A 15720-nucleotide genomic window follows, 5' to 3' on the forward strand; every position below is an offset into this window, starting at 1 on the left:
GAATTATTAGTCTTTTCTCGGAAGAAGAGCTTTAACGTAACTGGTAAAATTGTTGTCATATGACTATGAGGTTACGGGTTCAGGCAGTGGAAACAGCCTCTTGCAGGGTAATGCTTCGTACAATAGACCCTTGAGGTCCAGCCCTTCCCTGGACCCCCGTGCATAGCGGGAGCTTAGTGCACCGGGCTGCCCTTTTTATTAATCATTTCTCAAAATAAAATGGAATTAAATATCCATTAATTTAAAAAAAAATCTTCAAAAATTATAATTTAAAGTTAAAGAGTCAAAAAACAAACTGAATAATATTTGATTGGTAAATAGTAGGCCAAGGCGAAAATATTCCAATTTTGCTTCCTACAAAAAGCTTATAAATTTGAAAAATCTGCCGGGGGGAAAAAGAAGTGTTAGTCTGTTACATTACTTGGCCTCTAAACTACCACCAGCTCAAAACGAGTTGCAGCCACATATAACCAGATCCAAAAAGTTCCTTGTAATTTCAACAGAAAAGAAACACGGAACAAGGAAAAAAATCTTCTGCTCCCTTTATATTCCATATTCGGTTCTGACATAGTATAACTTTTCGGAGCTTTCTAGGTTGTACTAAGATAATCAATGTCAACTTCTTGTGCCACTGTCAGAACTGAATGCTTGAACTCAGTAGGTAACAGGTTAGCTGTGCCTGCAAGAATTAATCATTTCAGTAAGTTTCCAATTCAACCCTGCATTACTTCCATTAGTTTATTCACATTTTTGACAAATTAAAGAGACTTTTTTTTTGTGTGTGTGTGAAGGGGGCAAATGTGAATTGAATAGAAGGAATTTTGCTTTGAATGGAATTGTTGCTGCTGGAGCTTCAGTTATGACCCCTTCTGTGGTTGCTGAACCCTCTAAAGGTTAAGTCCATTACCCCATTTGTAACTTGGAATTTTCTGCATATCTGTGCCTGTGTGTGTTTAGTTTTAAAATTACTTGACAAATGATTGATAATATAGGTCTGGATAAACTACCATTTAAGCCAGAGGGGTACAACTATTGGACATGGCGCGGCCACAAAATTCATTATGTTGTGGAAGGAGAGGGGTTCCCAGTAGTTCTGATTCATGGATTTGGTGCTTCAGCTTTTCACTGGAGGTAACTCGATCGATGTGTCTGCATATGGCCATTTTCCATAGATTTAGTGATGTTGGATTGAGGTTAATTACATGTAGTAATAGCTTAATTGGGCATAGAATTGTAATGTTGCTGCTAAAACTAAGAACCATCTTTGGAGGACTATATAGCTGTTGAGTCAAGCTATTGGTGCATTCTTTCTTAGAAGGAACCTACTGTTAACATTTGTATTCTGACCATATCGTAAAAATATCATCATTGTTGCTGCCTGAAAGGGATTTTGTGAATGTTCCAGATGTTAATTGTAGTTATGGAATTGCATCCTTTATATAGCAACATATACTTCTTCAATAATATTGATAAGTGCTTTGAGGACACATACAATAAAGTTGTGATTTCTTTTGGGACTTGAATCTTTCTTTGCATAGTACTTTCTTTAAGCTCCTGAAGTGTCTCTGTTGTTTTCTTAGGTATAACATACCAGAACTGGCTAAAAAATACAAGGTTTATGCTGTGGATTTGATAGGATTTGGCTGGAGCGAGAAGGCACTAATAGACTATGATGCCTTGGTTTGGAGAGATCAAGTTGTCGACTTCTTGAAGGAGATAGTGAAAGAACCGGCAGTTTTAGTGGGGAACAGGTGAGCTTGTGCATTTAGCAACTCGTCATTTTAGTGAATTTTCTTGATGTTGGACATCCTGGTCTTGCCTTTGATCATTTACAGACTTTCTTATTGCATTTAAAAAAAAAAGAATTTAGGAAATATAGGTTGTAAGTTAGTTGAGTTGATCACTGTCAATTTTTAGTTAGGAATAAGGATGGATTCATCACTGACACTTCAATTTCACATACAGTGGCTACAAAATTTTGGTAGCGGTGAACTTTCTCTAACATCAATGTGTTAGTTTTCTATTTGTAGGCTGTTATTATGAACCCATAGTTTTGCCAAAATAACAAAACATATCTGTATGTGTTTGTGGTGATGCAAGAAATGTCTTAGTAGAGTGCTTCACATTTGATGCTTTTGAAATCGTTGAATCTTGTAGATTAATCTAGTAAATTTCCAAAATAAGTAAAGCAAATAACATCTTATTTTCCAAAACAGTGCATGAATTATTTAGTTTCTTGGAGTTTGAAATTCTTAAGTTTCATTTCACTCTTATGTAGCTTGTTGGCACTGTTTAAGTTACATATACTTTGTACAGATGAAATTAAATTTAATTATGAGTGTGTTATACATTGTTTAACAGTCTTGGAGGATTTACTGCTTTGGTAGCAGCAGCGTCACTCACCGATCAAGTCAAGGGAGTGTCACTACTGAATAGTGCAGGACAGTTTGGGGATGCCAGCAGTGCAGCTAAAGAAACTGAAGAAACAGCCTTACAGAAACTTATTCTAAAGCCACTAAAGGAAATCTTTCAACGTGTATTCCTTGGATTCTTATTCTGGCAAGCCAAGCAACCAGCTCGTATTGAGTCTGTTCTGAAGAGCGTACGTTCCTTTATAACTAATTCAAGTTTCAAATCTCTTCCACCATGTAAACGAACTTCAAAATAATTGGATTAATTTGCACCTACATATGCATAATGCTTTACCTTTTTCTTGCACAAGTATGTATATAATCTCTGGAATTGAACTGACAGTCAGATTTAGTATTAACTTTCCTTGATTTCATTTTAGATAATTGAACTGACAGTCAGAATTAGTACTAACTTTCCTTGATTTCATTTTAGATAATTGAACTGACAATCAGAATTAGTATTAACTTTCCTTGATTTCATTTTAGATATTGTACACTCTTTAGAAATAGATAAACAAGAAAAAACTCTCCTGGATATGGTTGTCAGTTGGTATATAGGACCACCCAACTCACAATGTTGTTGAGGATCCACGATCCACCAATCTGGTCATTCAAATCTTGCTATCTCTTGTAGATTAATTTGTCTTTCCCAATTAGTTTATCTACTTTTTTTTCATGAGTCAAATAGTTCATTCTTTCACTGAAGTTTCTGGAAATTTGTTCTAAAGTTTTAAAATGCAGCAGTTGTTAGGTTGTGGAGTAGTACTTTTTTGTTCTAGAACTCCTACAGTTTTTTTTAGAAAGATGAATCTAACCACCGTTAAAACTCATTTTTGGAATTGGTCAAATTGACTCTTTAAAAATGAGAAGTGCAATCAGATTGTGACCATGATTTGATAGCCTTGATGAGTCCTTCTATCTGAGGCTATTCTTGACATTGTCTCCTTCGTTTTCGTACTTTAGAGTGGTTCAACTGTGGCAGAATGATGTCTTGAACCTCAACTGTTTGTTAATGGCATGATGCATCAGAAAGGAGGGCCGTTTATCTGCATCTAGTTGCATTTTATGTATTTATTAAGCGAAAAGCATTCATAATCTTCAGCCACTATTATTAGACAACTCACTTGCTTTATGTGTTTTTACTCGAAGGTCTACAAAGATTCTTCAAACGTGGACGATTATCTCATCGATTCAATCACCAGACCTGCAGATGACCCAAATGCAGGAGAGGTTTATTACCGGTATGAATACAGCTGTCTAGGTTCTTCTTCAATTTAATAGCTGAAATAGCATTCCTTTTTATGTACAGAGAAGAATTATTGTCTAAAATTTGTCTTAAGAAGAGAAATCTCCATTTTTGTCAAGTCCTTGTCTCTTACATCTTTGGCATATATGACAAGGATTTCCCTCTCGGGACTTAAAACTGAAAAGCCTGAAATAATCAGGAGTTTCTCAGAAAATGCTGAAACTTGAAAGAGTTGCATGAAATGGTCAAAGTTCAAATATAGTGAGCAGCTAGAAGCACTTAGCAGTCTATGTAGCAGTGCAGCCAGCCAATTAGTAAATCATCCTCCTTATCATGACATTGTAGCCTTATAATACTGACTAAGGGTGTGTTTGGTATAAGGAAAATGACTTCTCAAGAGTATTCATAAATAATTTAGATATAATAAACATGAAGCCATAAACTTTCAAACCAACAACTTTCCGAATCCACAAATTTCATAAACTTTCGAATCGCTAAACTTTCAAAACCGCGGAATCTCAAACCCGTAAACTTTATAATTTCTAAACTCGTAAATTTCCAAACACATAAACCTCCGAACTCATAATTTTGGAACTTGTAAAATTTTGAACCTTTAAACCGATAAATTTGAAATTGAAAAAAAAAAAAAAAAAAAAATTAAGGTAAAAAATATAATTTTTTTTGCGGGAGGGGGGTGGAGGGGTAGTAGGGTGGGTGGTAACGTAAAAACTGACATTTGAAAAAAAAAAAGCCTTTTGGAGAGAGGGGGTGGGTTGGGTTGGTGAGGGTGGAGAAAGTTAAGAAGGAGTTTTGGAAAATGTTTTCCTACATTTTGGAGTTCATAAGGAAAATGTTTTCCAAAACATTTAAGCCAACCAAACAAGGGAAAATTGGAAAATTTTCCTTCATACCAAACACACCCTAAAACCTGCATAATTGTTTGTAACCCCATCACTGGTAGACCATAACCAGAAACAGTTTGCTTGCAAAATAAGATTATGTGCTCTAATTTTATGGTGAAGATACCAATGTTGTTCATCTCTCAAATTTTTGGTTGAATTCCTATTTTCTGGTTTAAGAAGCTTAACCAGCGTCCTCTTCTTTGCAATCTGCAGACTGATGACAAGATTCATGTCAAACCAGAGAAAGTATACACTTGATAGTGTGTTGAGACAACTTTCTTGCCCATTGCTGTTATTATGGGGTGACCTAGACCCTTGGGTTGGTCCTGCCAAGGCCAACCGGATTAAGGAGTTCTATCCGAACACAACCGTCGTTAACCTGCAGGCAGGACATTGTCCCCACGATGAAGTTCCAGAACTAGTGAATAAAGCTCTATTGGATTGGTTGTCAACCACGGTGACACCGGCATCAGAAGTTTAACCTCATTGCTAGCTTACATATGCAGTGAGCTACACTGTAAAATAAACTGTATAGTTGTCCAACATACAATCTGATTCATATTATAGGAGATTTTGGTGACATATGAGATAGGTTGATTCGACCTGATAATGAAGTCAGCTTGGTCCAAAGAGGTTCACATCTTCTCTTTATTGTATTTGTTTAATTGCAAAGAAAGAAGAAAGTTTGGCAAAATGAAAGAGGGAAAACACCAGGATTTGAACCCACATTGTGAATATCTTTTTGTTTATGAAGGATATAGCATAGAAAGCTGATTTCTTATAAGACAATGGTGTATCTGTCAGAGTAAACTTCTAAAAGTGCACTCAGGAAAATTGTTTAAATGGATAATGGCTATGATGGGAACCAAATTGAAGAAGAAAGGCCAAATACATAAGTACCCACAAGACCTATGGCTCAAATCCCTCTTACACACTTTTGTTGGACGATAATAATATTACACACGCAACATTTCTAAAGTGTATCTAGTACACACCATTTTTGGCTCGTGTATTTACACACAAAAGAAGCGCGTGAAATTTGATTTTTTGCTATCGGATTATTTATTAAAGTGTCACGTGTTAAAATTTTATTTAATTTTTTTAATTGGGTCACAACCCCTTCGTCCCCAACCCTGCTTATTGTTTTGTTCCCACATTCAAACAGTCTAGTAGATCCAAGTAGGAATAAAAGAGTATCAATCTTTGGATTTAACATCTCCACCCGTGTTTTTCTCCAACGCCATGGATTTATCAGCGAAACCCTCTTCTTTTTCGTCTTTTTCTAGTCAGCGATGGAGTTTTGCTCGAAAATCCAACCGGTGAAATAGTTTAGATTCTTCTTCAAGCTGAAAAAGAAAGAAATTAATAAAAATGGGTGTTTCATTTATATGAATCTGATAGTGGCAGAACAAAGGAGTCTATGGATTTTTTCTTGTGGGTTCTCTCTGCCATGGCTGCTAAGGTTATAGAGGAGGATTCGTTGCATACTTTTGCTATAACTTAACTGATGCAAAATTGATAACCTATTCTAGATATCACCCAAAATAAAATAAAATAAAATCAGTATTTTCTTAAAGAATGGGAGAAGCAGAGTGTTTTATGAGGGGATTTTCCGGTTAATCGGAGAGAAAAGTATGGTGGATATGCAGAGGGGACAATGGGGTGGAAAAGAGAAGAGACATGTGGTGAGGGTGGGGGTGTAGGAATTTATTTATGATTTATTTTTTTTGTTTACTTGAATATTATCAATTGGGATATAAATATATTTTTTCCCTTTAGTTATGACACGTGTCGCAATTTAATTAGCGCGTGTGATGCAATCTCTGAAAAGAAGTGGTCAAACATAAAAGTGGTGTGTCTTAGGCACACTTTAAAAAGGTTGAGTGTGTAAGATAACTTTTATCCGCAAAAAGTATGTAACGGGGATTTGGGGACAAGCTAAGGTGATAATCTATGTATTTCGCCAAGAAGAAACAAATGATATTCTTGTAACAATAGAAAATACAATGGCAGGCAATATAAAGCCAGGCTAAGCAAACTCGTAACTGAACTGAAATATTTCAAGCAAATGCAATCATAGGTACCACGGTCAATTTATTTAGGCTCCTCCGAATTCCAATCCATAAACCAAAGCAGATAACGGAGCAATGCCAGGTAATGTCTTCTCATCTGTCTAAGTTTTAATGGACAAAGTTAACTAGCACATTGGTGGGAGGTAACAGGTGCTTAGTAGAATAGTTAAGGTGCGCACAAGTTGACTCATATGCCACTGTTACAAAAAGAATGCAAAAGTAACTAGAAGGTGCAGAAATCAGGAATGGCTACTTGTGATAGTCCGGAGCAACTCCATCTGCAAATCAGCCATGGATACTATGAGAAGATGTCCTAAAAAGCCATTATTGTTATTGTAAAAACTGCCTAGTCATTGTATCACTTCAATAGTCATTATGTAATAATATGGCCTTGTTGTAAGAGGCCTTGGTCTTGGTGGCCAATTTGAAACCATCAGAATTGAGATTTGCTGGCCAAGTTATAACCAAGCAAATCAAATTCCTTTGGTTATAAATTGAGCCGATTCTGGCTCATTTGATGTACACCAACAAGATTTGAATTATTCATTTCTTGTTTCTTCTTCTCCTCCTTTAGTAATTAAGATTATTTTGTAAGAGAGTTGAGTGTTGGGAAACACATATGTGAACCCTTCTTTGGAGTGATCTTGTGAGGTTATTCTCTTAGGATATTTGGGATTAATTAGAGTTTTTTTACTCCAATTTTGTACTCTCTTTTGTACTCTATTGTTATAGTGAAATTGCCCCTCTCCGCTTGTGGACTTAGGTCACATTGACCGAACCACATTAAATTGGTGTCCTCTTTATCTGCTTTAATTACCATTATTATCAACATGCATTGTCTTTGTTATTGTCATTATAACATTGTTCGGCTAAATTCCGCACTACCCGGATTCTTGATCCTAACAAATTGGTATCAGAGCCGGATCTAATCGGGTTACTTACAATAGCCAAAAAATGACTCTAACAAAGACCTATGTTGAAAAGTTTGACCGAAGTGCAAACTTCAGAATGTGGCAATTAAAGATGGAAGCTATCTTAATTTAGGATGTCTTAGATTTGGCACTGCAAGGAAAGGAGAAGAAGCAGAAAAAAATGACAGACGAGGAGTTTGTCGTCATAGACAAAAAGGCAAAAACAGGTATTATTTTAAATCTCTCAAATGAGGTTTTGCATGAAGTTGCAGCAGAAAGCTCAGCCAAAGGCATATGGGAAAAACTAAAGCCCCTGTATATGAAAAGGACGGTAGAAAACAGGCTTTACCTAAAGCAAAAACTCTACACTTTTCGTATGGCTGAAGGTACCTCTATACTTACACATATTGATACTTTTGATTCTCTTCTTATAGATTTAAGTAACATAGATGCTGAAATTAAAGATGAGGATCAAGCCATAGTATTGCTTGTTTCCTTACCCCCGTCGTTAAAGCATATAAGAGATATTATGCTTTATGGAAAGGATAATATCTCTTATAAAGATATCAAATCTATTTTGAAATCAAAAGAACAAATAGATAGAGATATTACTGGGGAAACTAGTGGGAACCAAGGAGAAGGCTTATTTGTAAGAGGTAGATCCAATAAGAAAGATTCAAGTAGTGAAAGACCTAAATCAAGATCAAAATCCAGATACAGAAATGTCATGTGCAAATACTGGCATAAGAAATGTCACATTATTTCTGAATGCTTCAAATTAAAAAACAAAGAAAAGCATACAGAAAAGAAAAATGAGCATAAAAATATCGACAATGCCGAAGCAAGTGTAGCTGCTGATGAAACTGAGGGAACTATTTTTTTTAGCAACTAATAATAGTTTTAAATCTAACTATGAGTGAATTTTAGATTCGAGTTGTTCTTATCATATGTGTCCCAATCGGGATTTGTTTACCATATATGAATCTGTTGAAGGCGGAGTTGTCTTATGGGCACAATGATGCCTGCAATGTTATTGGTAAAGGTACAATCCAGATCAAAATGCACGATGGGGTGGTGAAAACTCTCACCTATGTTAGACATGTTCCTGACTTGAAGAAAAATCTCATCTCTTTGGGCACTCTAGAATCTCTTGGGTGTAAGTACGCAGGTGAAGGTGGAGTTCTGAAAGTTTCTCATGGTGCTCTTGTGATCATGAAAGCACGCAGATCTGGTACGTTGTATACTCTATTGGGATCTACTATTACAGGTGCTGCTGCAGTTTCAACATCAGATAAATCAGATTCTAACATTACCAAATTGTGGCATATGCGATTGGGGCATATGAGTGAAAATGGTCTTTCCATCCTCAGCAAAATAGGTTTATTGTGTGTCCAAAGTACCGAAAATATGGAGTTCTGTGAACATTGTGTGTTTGGGAAGCAGAAATAGTCAGCTTCAAATCTTCATAAATTCATAGAACAAAAGGTACTTTATATTACATTTATTCAGATCTTTGGGGTCCTTCACGTACCCCGTCAAAAGGTGGTGTCATGTATATGTTAACTTTCATTGATGATTATTCAAGGAAAGTTTGGGTTTATTTCCTGAAAAATAAAAGTGATGTTTTCTTAACTTTCAAACAATGGAAAGTTTTGACTGAGAAGCAAACAGGAAAACAAGTTAAGTGGCTCAGAACAGATAATGGCTTAGAATTTTGTAATGATGAATTCAACGAATTTTGTAAGAATGAAGGAATTACTCGACACCGTACTGTGAGAATGACACCTCAGCAAAAGGGTGTGACAGAAAGGATGAATAGAACTCTTTTGGAAAGGGCTCGTTGCATGATTTCAAATGCTGGGTTGACAAACGCCTTTTAGGCAGAAGCTATCTCTACAGCTTGTTATATTGTCAAACGTGCTCCTTCTGCACCCTTGAACTTTAAGACTCTGGAGGAAATATAGTCAGGTACTCCTGCTAATTATTCTGATTTAAAGATATTTGGTTGTCCTACATACATGCATGTAAATGATGGAAAATTAGAGCCAATGGCTAAAAAGTGCATTTTCCTTGGGTATACATCTGGGGTGAAAGGATATCGACTATGGTATCCTGATCTCATGGAACCAAAATTCATAATTAGCAAAAATGTAACTTTTGATGAATCCTCTATGTTACATTCCAGAAAGGAGTCTTCTTATTCTTGTAATACAGATAAAGGGAAGAGAACAGAGAAGCGGGTGGAGGTTGAGATTAGCATTTCTTCTAAGCCAAGTTCATCAACTTTGGAGCAAATACAGTTGAAACTCCTGAAGTTGAGCAAGAAGCTGAAATTCCTGAAGTTGAGACTCCTGAAGTTGAACCGGAAAAAGAGGAGCATTCTATAGCCAAACATATACCAAGAAGAGAAAGTAAACAACCACTAAGGTTTGAAGATTATGTTGCATTTGCTTTTTCAGTTGCACAGGAAACTGAAGAAATTGGAGAACCATCAAAATACTCAAAAGCAGTTTCTGGTGCTGACTCAACCATGTGGATGATAGCAATGAATGAAGAAATTGAGTCTCTCCACAAGAATGGTACTTGGTCTCTTGTGAAGCCGCCATCATGAAAAAGAATTATTGGTTGCAAATGGGTCTTCAAGAAAAAAGATGGCATTCTAGGGGTTGAAGATACGAGGTATAAGGCACAATTAGTTGCAAAGGGCTATAGTCAGGTACAAGGAGTTGATTCTAATGATATTTTCTCACATGTTGTTAAACATAGCTCCATTCATGTTTTGCTTTCCTTAGTTACCATGTATGATTTGGAATTAGAACAGCTTGATGTTAAGACAACTTTCTTGCATGGCGAACTTTAGGAACAAATATACATGCATCAACCCAAAGGATGTAAAATTGAAGGAAAAGAAGATCACGTTTACTTATTAAAGAAATCCTTGTACGGATTAAAACAGTCTCCAAGACAATGGTATAAAAGGTTTGATTCCCCTATGTTGGGTCATGGTTATTCAAGGAGCATGTATGATAGTTGTGTTTACTTCTGGAAGTTAATGATAGTCCATTTGTGTACCTGTTATTATATGTTAATGACATGCTCATTGCTACTAAGGATTTGACAGAAATTCACAATTTAAAAGGTCAATTGAAAAGTGAATTTGAGATGAAAGATTTGGGAGCAGCTAAGAAAATCCTTGCCATGGAGATCAAAAGAGATAAAGGAGCCAACAGGCTATTCCTGACCCAGAAGAAGTGCTTGGAGAAAGTCTTAGAGAGGTTTGGCATGAAAGATGCTAAACCAGTATGATGGGCTTAAGGTCTCTTAGTATATGTTTTGATGATCTAACAAACTTTCTGTATAGAACCAGATAAAGGACCTAATGCATGCATGGTACAATCATTCAACAAATGGACTCACGATAATCTGGACAGTGTGCTTTTGGATTCACAAGAACCGGTTTAGGGACCTGATCCCTTGGTGTTTCCCTGACAGAAGTATAAGTCAACTCTACAGCTGGAAAGCAACTGCAGAAAGTGACTGCCTGCAACTGTGCACGCTACAGTGCAGCAGTCACTTCCCATTGGGAAGAGGCGTGTACCAACCAAGAATAGACACCATCCTTGGGATGTCTTTTGAAGTATAAGAGCATGGTGTAAGGCAATAAGATATTCACTTGAGGATTTAGTGATATTCTCTCAAGCATTGAAGATTTGATCCAGCATTGAAGTCACAAGTGTGTCAAGAACAAGAAGACAACTCCACTACGGACCAGTTTCACTATGAGTCTATGTGCTTCCTTAGTTGGTTGTAATCTTGTGTTTTGTTCTTCATTGTAACTCCTATCTTGCTTTATTAGAAGTTTTGTTTTAGGAAACTCAAAATCATAAACCATCTGAGTTTGTGTTATGACTAGAGTTAGTCATAGGTTGAAGTCTTTGTAACTAGTGAGTGACAAAGTGGCTTGTGATAAGTGTATTACAAGTTAGAGTGATTGAAGTCTTTGTAATAGAGTCATTACAAAGTGGTTTGTAATAGTGTAGTTACAAGTTAGTGAAGTTGAAACCCTACCAGTATAGGTCGTGGTTTTTGTCCCCTTGAGTTGGGATTTTTCCACGTAAACATCCTATGTCTTATTTACATACTATTTCAGTAGTTAGCACTGAGGGAATTGATATAGGACCGGGTCTCGATACAGTTGGTGGACTCATATAAACTATCAATTGGTATCAGAGTGGGTTCTTTCTAAAAGGTTAACACCTAGAAAGAATCTCAATGGCTAGCTGCTCTACCTAACTTTGAGGAAGGACAATCAACCTACAGACCTCCTAGATTCAATGGTCAGTATTATGGCTGGTGGAAGACTCGTATGCATAATTTTATAATGGCAGAAGACTCCGAGTTATGGGACGTCATTTGTGATGGTCCACATATTCCTATGAAGAAGGTTGGAGACTCTGGAGTGATGGTGCCGAAAACCAAAAAAGAATACATCGATATTGACAGAAAAGCTATTGAGAAGAACTTTCATGCCAAGAAGATCTTGGTATATGGTATAGGACCTGATGAGCACAATAGAATCTCAGCCTGTCAATCTGCGAAGGAAATATGGGAAGCATTGCAAACGGCACATGAAGGAACTACTCAGGTTAAACAGTCCAAGATTGACATGCTCACCACCGAGTATGAGCTTTTCAAGATGAAAGATGATGAGTCTATACAAGATATGCACACTAGATTCATATCTATCATAAATGAGCTTCATTCACTTAGAGATATTATTCCTAGAAACAAGCTTGTGAGGAAGATTCTCAGTGTTCTACCTAGCTCTTGGGAGAGTAAGGTGAATGTCATCACTGAAGCTAAAGATTTACAAAATCTAACCATGGATGAGCTGATTGGAAATTTAAAGACATACGAGATGAAAAGAAAGAAAGACGGTGAAAGAAGAGAGCCAAAGAAGGAGAAGAACTTGGTATTCAAGGCTGAAAACAATGACTCAAGTGAAGAAGATAGTGATATGGCCTATCTCACTAAAAGATTTCAAAAGATGGTTCGAAGAAATGGTGGTATACCAAAGAGGGACAGTTCAAGTAAACCAAGGAACTATGATCTCTGTCACAAGTTCGGAAAGCCAGGGCATTTTATCAAAGACTGCCCACTTTTAAAATAGGACATTACAAACACAACTCTGACAAAGCAGTAAAAAGGAACCCAGTTCTTGACAAACAATTCAGCCGAAAGAGTGCAGCTGATAATGTTGTGAAGCAAGCTCTTGTTGCATGGGGAGACTCCTCCAGTGAATCAGAAGGGGAACCAGATGCAGGAAATAGTCCATGATGGTAGTGGAAGATGAAGCAAAGGAATATGATTCATTATTTGCACTGATGGCTCAGTCCGATAGTAATGAAGAGGATGATAATGATGAGGTAAATTTCATGGATGTTCAGAGAAATCTGAAGTCCTACTCTTCTAAGAAATTAATGTCATTAGCAAATCTTCTAATTGATGCATATTATAGTTTTATTAATGATAAGGATGCCCTGACCATAGAGCTAGGAGATGCTGAACAATCTAGAGATGATCTGGTGGTATGTGTGGTTGATTTAAACGAGACCATAGGCAATCTTGAAAAAGAAAAAGAAGTTCTAACTGAAAAAATAAATAGTGTAGAAAATAAGAGAGATGACTTGATGGTAGTGGTTGTTAACTTGAAGGAAACCATATAGAACCTTAGCAAAGAAAAGAATACTCTAGAAGAGAAAATTGCAGCTACTGAGCAAGAAAGGGATGACTTTTTGATGATAATCACAGACCTAGAGGAAACAATTGAGGGACTCAAATCAGAACATAGGCCTGTAAGTATTGAGAAAGGGAAGGAAGTAGCTAGTGAGACACAATCAAGCTTGAAAAGGAATTAAATGATGTGAAAATTAGTCTATGTGGTGAACTTGAGAAAAATAGGCAACGTCAAGCTGAATTGGAGAAAGTAAAAATTGATCTTGAAAAATCTCTTAAGTGGACCTGGTCCGCAGATGTTGTCACTGCCATGTACTTCAACAATAATGAAAACAAGCAGGGAATCGGGTTCCAAAAGGAGAAAGTTTCTTACAACCCTCACAACAAGTACGTCATTGTTTCTAATACTGGTTTTGTACCCACTATGGGAACAATGGGCACTTCAAAGAAAATTGTTAGGCCAGGGTTCAATCTATTCAGAAAAACAAAGTGTTTGCTGAAAAAGTGACTACTAAAGGGGGACCAGGTACCCCTCGCAAAAATCGCACATTGCCTGCATGAACTAGAAAAGATCTTATCCATCATTTTCCTCATTACAAGAAACCCAAACTAGTTTGGGTTCCTAAATCTAACCATAACTTATATATATAGGGAACAGTGAGAGGAAGCGGACTACAATGGATCATGGATAGTGGATGCTCAAAGCACATGACTGGAAATACCATAGATTTTCTCTCACTGAAAGCTCTGCAGGGAGGGAATGTATCCTTTAGAAATGAAAAAGGGATACATTCTCGGTGTCAGAAAGGTTGGAAAGTATCTTTCACACTCAATTGAGAACGTGTACTATGTGGATGACCTGAAGTACAGTCTCTTGAGTGTCTCTCAAATCTGTGATAAAGGGAACAAAGTAGAGTTCTTGTCTAAAGTGTGCATAGTTACTAATCTTGTAACTGGTGAAGTGGTTTTAGTAGCCAAAAGATACAAGAACATCTATGTTGCTGATTTTAAATCTCTGCAAGGTGGTGATATGAGTTGCTTGAAGGTAGTGGATAATGATGCAGAACTGTGGCATAGAAGATTGGGTCTGCCAAATTCAAAGTTCAAGGAGCACAGAGTGTGTGATGCATGTGCTAGAGGAAAACATGTGAAATCATCCTTTAAGCCAAAGAAGGATGTTAGCACATCAAAACCACTCGAACTCCTTCATATGGATCTGTGTGGTCCTATGAGAATACCAAGCAGGGGTGGAAGGAAGTATATTTTTGTGATTGTGGACGACTATTCAAGATTCACTTGGACACTGTTTCTTAGAACAAAAGATGAGACCTTCGAGGTATTTGTGGCCTTTGTCAAGAAAATCTAAGTGAATATGGACTTGAAAGCAACCTGCATCAGATCTGACCATGGGACAGAATTCGACAATGCCAAATTTGATGAGTTTTGCAATGAAAATGGGATTACTCACAACTTCTCAGCCCCAAGGACTCCACAGCAAAATGGTGTTTTTGAAAGAAAGAATAGAACTCTGGAAGACATGGCATGGACAATGCTTATTAAGAGTGGAATTGCCAAATTTTTTTGGGCAGGGGCAATAAACACTGCGTGCTACTTGGTGAATAGGTGCATGATCAGGTCCCTCTAGAACAAAATCCCTTATGAGCTACTCAATCGAAAAAAACCAAAGATAACTCATGAGAACCTTTGGATGCAAATGTTATGTTCTTAACAACGGGAAGGACCGGCTTGGGAAGTTTGATGCAAAAAGTGATGAAGGAATCTTTCTTGGATATTCCTCTCAAAGCAAAACCTGAAAAGTCTAAAACACAAGGACACAATGTGTGAAAGAAAGTGTTTATGTGATATTTAACGAGACACCCTTTTCTAGCAAGGAAGGAAATAGTGATGATCAAGACTATGAACTGTTTTTGGTTCCTGGGGAAATGCCTGATGTTTCAAATGGCAAGGCAGATATGATGAGCTAGATGAAGGAGGCAGGTGAAGACAATGTAACATCCTCTTCCACTTCTCAAGAGGAACCTGGTATGCCAATCACTACCACTGAAGATGAAGAAAGAGTTGGAGATGCAGTGCAAGGCACTCCACAGGTAGAAGAACGAGGAGTGCAGGGAAATCCATCCAATTTGCCCAGTTCCTCTACCAATAAAACTTCAGTCCCAAACTAGAAATACAAAAGCTCCCATCCACTTGATAACATAATCACTCCCTTTAATTCTGGAGTTCAGACAAGATCAAAAACCAGAAATTCCATAGCCTTCTCAGCATTTCTATGCCAAATAGAACCCAAAAATCAAGGAAGCCTTGAAGGATGCAGACTAGATTACGGCAATGCAAGAAGAACTACATCAATTTGAAAGAAACAAGGTATGACACCTGATACCTAGTGTCACACCTCCTTTTTCGCCCGCGCCGCCTCAAAGG

General features: G+C 37.1%; 1 protein-coding gene across 1 annotated transcript; it reads left to right on the forward strand.

Annotated features, from left to right (window-relative positions):
- The first annotated feature begins 381 nt into the window (after positions 1–381).
- Positions 382–5285, forward strand: LOC104215975 (uncharacterized). The gene is made up of 7 exons (XM_009765924.2): positions 382–700; positions 792–893; positions 993–1131; positions 1581–1751; positions 2362–2602; positions 3561–3652; positions 4773–5285. Exons 1-7 carry the CDS (start codon positions 613–615, stop codon positions 5038–5040), a joined length of 1101 nt encoding a protein of 366 aa, XP_009764226.1. The 5' UTR covers positions 382–612; the 3' UTR covers positions 5041–5285.
- Positions 5286–15720: the final 10435 nt, after the last annotated feature.

The sequence above is a fragment of the Nicotiana sylvestris genome, chromosome 2 (genome assembly GCF_000393655.2).
Source record: "Nicotiana sylvestris chromosome 2, ASM39365v2, whole genome shotgun sequence".
In the NCBI taxonomy this organism is placed as follows: domain Eukaryota; kingdom Viridiplantae; phylum Streptophyta; class Magnoliopsida; order Solanales; family Solanaceae; genus Nicotiana; species Nicotiana sylvestris.

Coding starts and splice junctions, on each gene's coding strand:
- LOC104215975 (XM_009765924.2), top strand. CDS start 613: ATGTCAACTTCTTGTGCCACTGTCAGAACTGAATGCTTGAACTCAGTA. Junction 701..791: donor TGCAAGAATTAATCATTTCA/GTAAGTTTCCAA, acceptor GTGTGTGTGAAG/GGGGCAAATGTGAATTGAAT. Junction 1,132..1,580: donor GCTTCAGCTTTTCACTGGAG/GTAACTCGATCG, acceptor TTGTTTTCTTAG/GTATAACATACCAGAACTGG.